Source organism: Xiphophorus maculatus, chromosome 11 (assembly GCF_002775205.1).
Source record: "Xiphophorus maculatus strain JP 163 A chromosome 11, X_maculatus-5.0-male, whole genome shotgun sequence".
NCBI lineage: Eukaryota > Metazoa > Chordata > Actinopteri > Cyprinodontiformes > Poeciliidae > Xiphophorus > Xiphophorus maculatus.
Genome location: NC_036453.1, coordinates 3,356,950 through 3,366,780, shown reverse-complemented (window position 1 = coordinate 3,366,780; position 9,831 = coordinate 3,356,950). Strand labels below are relative to the sequence as shown.

General features: G+C 45.7%; 1 protein-coding gene across 4 annotated transcripts in view; it reads right to left on the bottom strand.

Annotated features, from left to right (window-relative positions):
* Nucleotides 1-9,831, bottom strand: part of mtmr3 (myotubularin related protein 3) — a 36,524-nt gene that overhangs the window by 7,530 nt on the left and 19,163 nt on the right. For 2 of the 4 annotated variants that reach the window (XM_023341633.1, XM_023341635.1), the window contains exons 12-20: nt 9,700-9,811; nt 8,613-8,808; nt 7,403-7,588; nt 7,014-7,184; nt 5,481-5,626; nt 2,480-3,941; nt 1,564-1,674; nt 1,388-1,476; nt 90-116 (exon numbers count right to left, since the gene is read on the bottom strand). In XM_023341633.1, coding sequence (XP_023197401.1) covers nt 90-116; nt 1,388-1,476; nt 1,564-1,674; nt 2,480-3,941; nt 5,481-5,626; nt 7,014-7,184; nt 7,403-7,588; nt 8,613-8,808; nt 9,700-9,811 — 2,500 coding nt within the window. The remainder of the gene's footprint in view (nt 1-89; nt 117-1,387; nt 1,477-1,563; nt 1,675-2,479; nt 3,942-5,480; nt 5,627-7,013; nt 7,185-7,402; nt 7,589-8,612; nt 8,809-9,699; nt 9,812-9,831) is intronic. The other 2 variants (XM_023341634.1, XM_023341636.1) reach the window with 1 other exon arrangement.

Here is a 9,831-nt window from a genome sequence, read left to right as displayed (position 1 = left end):
GGTGAGGACAGAGGGTGTGAGGGGGAGGGGCTTGGATTAGGATTAGGAGGAGCAGGGTGCAGCGGTGGGAAGGTTGGGCGGGATCTCACCAGACCTCCTGGACTGCCTCTCTGCCACTGTAGAGGAGGAAGAGTGGCAGACGATGGGTAAGAGCTGCCGGAGCAGCGCAGAAAACATGAGCACAGCAACAACACACTTCCTGCTCGGCGCTTAGGTTAGGAGGAGTGACAACGACCAGCTGTTTCTGAATCCACATCCTGACCAAACATGGTTCTTTATCTAAAAAAAACCCAAGACTTCCTAAATGTCTCACATGAAGATGAATTCAAACGGCAGCGCTTCAATCCACCGAAACATCATTCTGAATATGAGGGCATCGCGCCTCACCAAAACAGCTCAACTCAATCCAACAACCAGTCACCATGGCAACATACTACTTAGCACTGACAAAGGAAACCAAAATTTGTATAATAAGACGCTCTGTGATCTACCACAGGTGAAGCTACAGTCTGATAACAACATCTATCTTTAGTAATTAGAGGTCATTCTTGGAACAGCAGTTTTACTTTTTGAACCTGGACAACCAAATGAACTTTTAGGGGATTTTATGCGACAGACCAAGAGAAAGTAGTGAATCAGTGAAGTGAAACAAAAAGAGCAGGACAGCTTTTTTTATTACACTATTGTAGCTGTAAATACAGCAGAGGGCCAAGTCCACCTATTGGGGACCCATCCGTAAGAAAATCTGAGCAAATATTGATATCCAATATTTACAGATATTGTATATATGCCTGTTGACATCTTGGACAAAAATAAAGAAATATATAAACACAGCTGACTTCACCATTACGTTTCTGCTTCAGGTAAATACCCACAATCCTGTGCTGCATCACTATTAGTCACATGACCAACTTCCTCCTCAGAACCTGGTTTCCAGAACCAAGCGGCAGCAAGACGGAATCAAATCTCGGTTTTATTCACTGGACTGAGAGCAATGTGTTAAAAAATGACCAATAAAAATAGAAACGTGTGAATGACTAATATCGGCCGAGATAAAGAACATCCCTGATTATTATTTTCACAAACTTTTAAAATCTGCCATTATTTTTCCTTCCACTTCCACAACCAAACACTGCTTTGTGACGGCCTGTCGCATACAGTCACAATGACACACATTGAAGTGGAAGAAACAACTAAACATAACATGTTTAACATGAATGTCCTGACCGTGGCATTTTGAGACTGTTAAAGTGCTTCTATAGCAACCACCAAAAGCTCAACATATACAGGAGATATTCACGGGATGTTATTATTTGACATCACTGGTATGTGACATCACTGGTACTGATTGGTTGGAGGTGAAGTGGTCAGTGGGAGTCCAGCTCACCTGCAGTGATGCTTCCTGGCAGCCAGCCAGAAGCGACTCTCGCAGCCGTAGCACTGAGCGGCCAGGTGATCAGGGTACCAGCGAGTGACCTGCAGCAAGCACACAGAGCCGTTGACCGCTCCCGTCTACGGAGGAGTTCCGGATGGTCTCCGTGGTGACGGGGTGGTCATGCTCACCTCCGTGTCCTGCTTGTCCACCTGCTCCCAGCTGGCCTCTGAGAAGAGCTCCGTGCTGCAGCGGGACAAGCAGTTTGGGTCCAGGTTGTACTCCGAGTCGGTCATTGAGGTCTGCACAGAAAGAGACAGGAGCCGAGTTTACACCCACCATGAAACGGTGTAAATTGAAATGACAAAAATACATTTGCTTAATACAAACACCCCAATTTCTAAAAAAAAAAAAACAACTTTTTTTGCAAAAAGTTTTGGAACTGGGATGAGGTGGTTTTGTAGCCATATCCACATAGATGCATTTCACAAAACTACAATGGAAAAACACTCTCTGCATCACACAAATCACGTGACCAACAGCTGGATGAGTCTGCTGGCGAAAACGTCAAAGACGACAACAGGAAGTGGTAGGAGAAAGATGGTTTGTCTTGGTATTTGATTATTTCAAACTATGTGCAGCTGGCTCCACCAGAGCCATTACAGCTTCACACAGCTCATGAAAAGTTGTGCATCACTCTAAAGTGAAGAATCTATAACACTTCTGTAAAGTCGCCAACTACAGCTTCATCGAATGCTGCATACGTAGCTGCTCCAAAGTTTAAGAGGTTTATTGCACCAACGCCTGAATAAGACGCCGACGTTTCTCTGATGCCTGATAGATGATGAGTGTTGACACCACGGCTGAATTATGAATATGTAACTACATCTGTGGCTGCCATAATTTTTAATGACTAATCCTGTGAATTAGCTTATTCATGTGTGATTTTAAAGTCTTTTCTTAATGGGAACACTGCAACTGCAAAGTTTAGGTTTTTTTTTTTTACCCTGGCAGAATGTAGACAAAGATTTGTGCATATTTTTGGATGGAAACAGCATGGAAAGTTAAATTTTTCTCTAAAGAGTAAAAGGCAGAGCAGCGTCTCACCACTTCGTCACCCACATCTCCGTTGATCCGGTGCGATCCAGCGTATTGCTGGTTCTCCAGGCGGCTCCACAGCTCCTGCACCTGCTTCTTCAGCGTCTCCACCTCCATCTGGTGCCCGGCCTCGATCTGCCTCAGCCTCTGCTGGATGGCGTCCGTGTGCAATGTGAGTCCGTCGTCGTCCAGGTGGCTGCGGGTCGGCTGCTCTGGGCTGACGGCGGTCCGGCTGGGAGCGGTGTGGCAGCAGCGGTGCTGCAGGCAGGCGCCACGTGGATGGAGGACCAGGGAGTTGCAGCTGGCCAGAGACACCTGTCGGCTGAGCGGGACCCGCTCCCCGTTCCCTTTGGCCCAGTGCGGTCCTACGCTGGGGTCTCCATCGGAGCAGTCTCCGTTGTAAAGCCCTTCCCTGCTTAGCTCAGCACTGGCAGACTGAAAGGCACTGACCGAGGCATGCTTGCTGCCCCCGTTTAAAGTTCTGCTAAAGCCAGACTCGGCCACCTCCCTGTCCTTCCTGAAGCCGGGGTGTTGGCTCTTGCCGTCGCCGTGCGGCTGACGGTTGGGTAAAACACTTGGCTGTCCAGGAAGAAGCTCCAGCTTGCTGCAGGCTTCTTCTGTTAAAGTCTCTGTGGAGCTCTCCATCACAGACGCCCTCTTGTCCAGCGGATCGTCCGATTCTGAGACGGCGAGCTCGGGTTCTGAGGCGGGACCGGTCTCGTCTATGTCCTGCTCCTCTGATGACCCGCCCACAAAGCCGTTAATAATGGTTTTATGGGATTCAGACAGCGGCTGCTCTCCTGAGCTAGACTCTTCTCTAACAGCAGAGCAGTTGACGCTCTGCTCCACAGCGCCCTCTGGTGTTTGAGTCTGGTCATTCGGCTGCTGATGGAGTTCCTGTTCCTCCTGTGAAGGCAGAGGAGGAGAATCCCCATCGTCCTCAGACTCCACCTCGCCGTTGTCAGGATGGTGACCGTTTGTAACTATTTCTCTCTGCGTCTCCATCGTTGGAGTTTCCCCCTCACTTTCAACTTCCTTCTTCACTTCTGTGTGAGCAGCAGCAGCAGGTCTCTGCCCCTGTAAATCTGCTCCCGTTTCCTGCGTGGCTTCCTGTAGGATGTTCTCCATTTGCCCCTCAGCCATGTCGACCACCACGGAGAGCTCAGCCTCCTCTGCTCCCCCGTCTGGGCTGACCGGGGCGTCCTGTTGGAGCGCGGCCTGGGATTCGCGGGGATGCTGGTCGTCGCCCAGCTCCGACTGCTGTCCGTCCGTACGCGGTCCCTCTCCGCCGGCCTGCAGCTCCTGACTGCCCCCTCCCTCAGGGCCCACCGCCATGTTGAGCTCCAGAGAGCGCCGGTGGTCCTGCCACTTCTCGTTGAGGCTCGGGTCACTGGAGCGCCGGTTGGGAGCCAGCGTGCTTCCCAGCTCACACGCACTGGGCAGGTTGTCAAAAGAGCGAGTCTTTGTTCGTCTAAACAGGAAATGAGAAAAACAATTCAGCGGTGAAAACACAATTAAACCGTCTCAGCACTTCTGGCTAAGATTGACAGACCAAGTCTTTGTGTTAACCAGTCATCTTCATCAAAACAAGAAAAAGACAAAAGATTAGACTTTGAACACAGACTGTCTTTTTAAATACTCTTGCAGCCCAAAATGGTCTTAATATATCATTAAGACCATTAGTGCCTTGCAGAAATATTTATAGATATCTTAACCAGGGACAGGAATTTTTATTAAATAGATTTGAATTTATTTAATAAATTTAATCTTCATAAATCCCTTTTTTTTCTTTATAAAGGTTCTAGATGGAACCTTTATAATCATGCATTTCTGGTACACCTGTAAATCTGACACACAAGGAACATTCACAAACAGTGATGGACGACGAAGCTGCTTCTCTTGGTCCACTGGAGGGTCATTTTTGCTTCAAAAAAACAATCTGATTGGATGAAGGGAAAGACAATTAAAGTTTTGCTAAAAGGAGTTAGCCCATCAATCTATTCAAGCCTAAAATAGGATCTCAATGCTAAACGTGTAGCAGTAGCACAAACTTCCCCTACGCTAATGTGAGCATCCACAGTTCACATATAGAAGTTAAATGATTCAGTGTTCCTGAAACACCTGAAAGCCGAATGAGGAGGACAGCACTGTGCATCAAGCTGACAGCTGAACAGCTTAAATAACTGATTAAAAACAATAAATATCGTTGTTTTTATCTTGCAACTTGTCAAAGTTACTGTAAACAAACCAATCACAGACAGGTCTTTTTCATTCAGAGTATACCTTGCATTCACTTGGATAAACAACCAATCACAACCAGCAAAGCGAAACATTATTAAACTAAACGGGTAGATTTAGGAAAACACAAGAAAACCTCAGACAATAAACCCTGAAATTTTGTACCAGGAATATTTAGCTAAGTATACAAATATCCATTGTTGCCCATTTTAGGTAATATTTCCTCTAATTCATTTGACTTTTAAATATGACCAGCTTGTTTTAAGACCCATCGGCTGATTACTTCATCCAGGTACAAATAAACTGATGTTTGTTGTAATGAAATGCTTTTATGTTTGCCTGTTTTAAGAATCTTTAGTTGCCGTTCCATTATAACGTCTTCCAATAACATTACTAACTAGTCCAATTTCCTGTCAACTTTTCACATTTTTTAACACAGTGAGCTGCTGGTGGTCTGATCTAGCCCACCTACCACCATGCTTAGCAGCTTTTCTAGGGGAAGCCCTGTATAATAAATTATTTCCAAGTATCTGTTTCGAATAAAATAAAATAAAAAAACTTCAACATTTTAAATGCAGTTTCAGAGGAACCTCTGCAAGACACTGCATGACTGCTGGGTGACATAAAGCTGCTGTGAGGTCTGGTAAAAGCAACGTCAAGAAGCAGAAGGGTTGTTAAGCCGGGACCCTCTGGCTGTGGGGGGTCCTCGGTTTGTGTTTATCTTACATGAAGCAGGAAGTGGGGGGGTCGGGTGCCAACGCGCCAGGCTCACCTGCCCAGGGGCGCATCCTCCGGGTTGGCACCGGGCACAGGGTAGGGAGCACAGGAATCGTCAGAGGGGGTGGTGGGGGAAGAGCTGGGCAGATAAACTGCGGTCCACAGCATCAGGTTCCGCACATGACAAACTGGGTGGAGAACCTGCGAGCAGAACAAACCCACCCACCAAATGGGATCAGTGGGATATAACAGTAGGAGTCTTAAAAGTCCCAGCATACTCAGGCGCACCTCACTCACCTGAGGTCCGCAAAAGGTCAATTTTTACACCCAAGTACGCGTTGTCGCAAAGTAAACTACTTGGTGGGAAACTAACTGGTTTGTATGCGACACTGAGCTGAAAATGTTGCGTCAGCGTAACCAGTGTAGCTCAAAGAGCAACTGCTGCTCTTTGAGCTACACTGATAGGTGTGTGACGGCTGCCCTGGTTAGAGTTTAGATCAGGCCCGAAAAATCCGACGCACCCAAGGCGTTGTGTGAGAGTCCAATCTGACTAATTAACTTGAGTTAGAGGCCTGAACCCAAAGTAAACTTGACATATTCTTTTAATTCCAATTTTACTGCCTTTGTTTTAAGACCACCAGATACTGTAAGTGAGAAGTGTAACTTCTCCCATGTTCAGCTTTAGTTCAACCTCTTCCCGCTCCATCTTGTCACTTGTTGTAACCACAAAGTGAGTCGGGTACAAATCACACATTGAACAGATCCCGTCTCTGCTGCTGCTCCATGCAGTGCATGCAGGCAGTGCGCTGCGCTTGATACAGTCTGATTAACTTCTGAATCCTGCTTACTTCATTTCCTCAACAAGTTCAACTATCAACACTATAAAACTAGATTTATACCATGCATTTTCGTTCAGTTTTCTCTGTGTATTGCAGGCTCATTAACACAGGCCTGACCCGACAATTAAGCAAATAATTCTGATCTGACCCGGTAAGAATGTTGGGTCAGGTCTGGGTCATAAATATAAACTTTAGCCATGAAGGAGAAGAATTGGGGCTAAGTTCCCAAAAAGCTCTTCAATCTTCCTAGTACCCATTTGGATTGTACGAAATGAAAGGGTCTGTCACGAGAAACGTCTGCACGACTGACTATGAAATCTCAACTGTGAGCGGACAGTAAGCCTGAGCGCGTGGGAGCCTATAGATGGAAGTCTGAACAAGATGTGACAAGAACATCTGCGTTGTCAGAGTATTGTTTTTAAATTTGCTAAAGGGGGAATTTCATTGCCTACAACAACAGCAACCACAACAATGCAACACTTGGAAGGCTGAAAAACAGACTTTAAATCAAGTTTGAAAGCAAAACAATTGCCGATAAATCTAGAACGCTGTGAAAGTCAAGACTATGGTTTCATCCTGTCTGTTTACGGACTCCACAGCTCGACGTTTCTCATGCTTCGTCTTGTCGGGCTTTAATCAACGTTCCTGTGAGTGAAACGGGCTGAAAGAGCCCTCTAGAGATGCAGGGTGAAAACACGCAGGGCGCAGAGGCCCCGGACCCCTGGAGGAGATGAGTGGGTGAGACGTACGGTTTCAGAGTGGGAGGAGTACAGCATGTTCCTCAGCGTGCGGTTGGCTGGCCGCAGCAGCGACCACACGGAGCAGGTTCTCTCCTGAACGTGCCGGTCCTCCCTCTCCTTGCCGCTGTTGCACAGGAAGGTGCCGAACAGGCAGGAGTAGGTGTGCTGCACCAGCTTCACCTGCACATACACACACACACACACACGCATGCCAACATGCCCGGGCTTGTAAACAATCCATCGCAAGTGTGCAAATCAAAAGAAGTTCTCTTAGTGTTATTAACGTTCCCTGAAGGGAACTGAGATGTGTAGTGATTAGAGGAAAACCATCCTCACTTCTAGACAGGAAGACATTCAGAAGTGGTGGAAACAATATGGACTAGCAGAGGAGCTCGTACCAGGAAGGCCTCGTTGAACTCGAAGGAACATGGGAACTGTCTCTGCAGCTGATGAACACAGTCCAGCCACTGCAGGAAGACGGGGCAGCGCTCGTTCAGGTCCTCAGAGTTCTCCCCGTGACCACAGCGGTCTGCAAACTTATGGCCAAAGTCCAGCCATTCCGTTTCCACCAAAACCTGGAAGCCCTGCGCAAACGCATCACACCTTTTCACTTGTAGAAAACAACTAGGGGGGGGAAAAACTGACCCTTTTTGTGTCATAAGTTGTATTTTGGATGGAAAATGCTGCCAAAGTGAGCATTTTAGCCTGCAGAAGTTTAAATAAGTTAAATTCTTCCATTTTTATAAAGCATTACTGATTTATGTCTGTCCACCAAAGGCACAGTAAAGGTCCTTTTGGTCTAATTCCTAAATGGACCTTAAAACAGCTCTCACCAATAAATAATTGATAAATCTCATTCAAATGGGCCGTATTATATATTTTCCAGGTGCATGGTGCCTTTTTATAGCACAATCAAGTAATTATGTTACATTCAGTTGCTATAAAAACGAATGGCCTCCGGGCCGCACTAAGCAAGCTGCAGAAATATAGAACAAAATCTAAAAATCTCACTTCTCACTAAATTTAGTCTCAATAGAATTGCTGCAAAGTTAACACAGATTGTTTTAAACAGAGTAAAGTTATCAACAAAAAGATCAGACCATGGACAACACCACTGATTTGGTTTTGCTGCTGAAACATGTTGCTGCAGTTAACCTGTAAAAAGAATGGAGGATGTTTTGTTGATTTAGCAATATAACAGAACACAAATATACCTACTGCTGCGTGTGTGCGTGTGTGTGTGCGTGTGTGTGTGTGTGTGTGTGTGTGTGTGTGTGTGTGTGTGTGTGTGTGTGTGTGTGTGTGAATGATTCAGTCCAGACTTGTGTAGTATTCAAGGTATTACCTGTAAAAATAAAACCAGCTGATGACCAGAATCTGACACCAGATCCCGCCAGAAACTCAAATTGAACTCATTTTGTTGTTTTGACATCGTCTGACGTTTTTGTTTAGAAAGAAAAATCTGGATGGCCTAAAATGGGCAGGTCAGAGTTTTAGACAAACTTGGTAATCTGTCATAAAGTGATGATCAGTACATCACTACTGTTCGTCTGTAACTTCCCACTTCAAATAGTTGAAGAAATTTCAAGGAAATGGAAACGTCAATACCTCGATGGTGCGATAGTACGGGTCCAAGAGCAGCTTGGACAGAGCAACAATCTGCGGTGTGCGGTCCCAGCCGTCGGAGCAATGCACCAGGACGGGCCGGTGGTCTCTGTCCACCGCGTTGACCACCAGCAGGGCCGCCTTCAGCAGCAGAGACAGGTGCTGCAGCCACTTGGTGCTCTCCAGCGCAGACAGCCAGCTGGGGAGGCGGCAAAAGAGAAAAACTTTGAGCAACCGCTTTAATCTCTCATGGACAGTCAGACAGCACAGATCAGCACAACAGCTCAATTCTTTCCTCAAATCAGGCGTTTTAAAAGGCCAACTTAATGGGACCAAACAATGAAAAGTAAAACAAGCAGCAAATTTCCCAGAAAAAAATAAGAACAGTTTTCACGCTTTAATTTTACAATGTTTCTGATTACATGTTTCACCAAACTTGTGAAGCTACTGGTGTATTTAAGGGTGCTGTTCTGGTGCAGAGCTATCAAGTATATTTATAATTCAGTACATTTATGTCTGTGTTTAAGAAAAGAAAAGTTCAGCAGAGTTTTTTTGTTTGGGATCAGCCGATTCTAGTAAACCTCAGATATCGATATCGGAAGTGAAAAAAGTGGACTGGTGCATCCCTCTGCTTAATTTTCTGCACCTTTACAGCATAGAATTATTTAAAACAGTACAGACACAAATAAACATAAGCTAGAGTCCTTTATGTTCCCCAAAATAAAACACATCTATTCTAGTACATTTAGAATAACCCTGACTGTGAGGACATTTCTGACCTCCTAGCTGAATTCTACAACCTTCTCCTGCAGCAGTGCAGTTTAATTACACATCAACCTGGAGTTAACTTGGAGAGTTCAAATGGAAGAGATCCTCTACCTGGGCTGGGGCCAGGCTCTAAATCAGGCACAGATGTCTGAGCTATTCCATAACACAACAGTGATTACTAGGTACCTCCAGCAAGCAAAGCTGTGCTGCAGTTGTAATCTCAGCCTGCATGGTCATAATGTTGTGTCTAGAGTCTGAAATCACTGCTGGAGGGAACTGTAATTAAACATAAAGAGAAGAAGAAGTAAAAAAAAAAACATACTTGGCTGGGTCAGGCATCTGAGTGCAGAGGAAACGTAGTGACTGGAAACTCTTGCGGATGGAGTGAATGTTGGCCATTCCCATGAATACAACCTCACAGTTGGGATAGTACTCTGGAAAAAAAAAGAAAAAA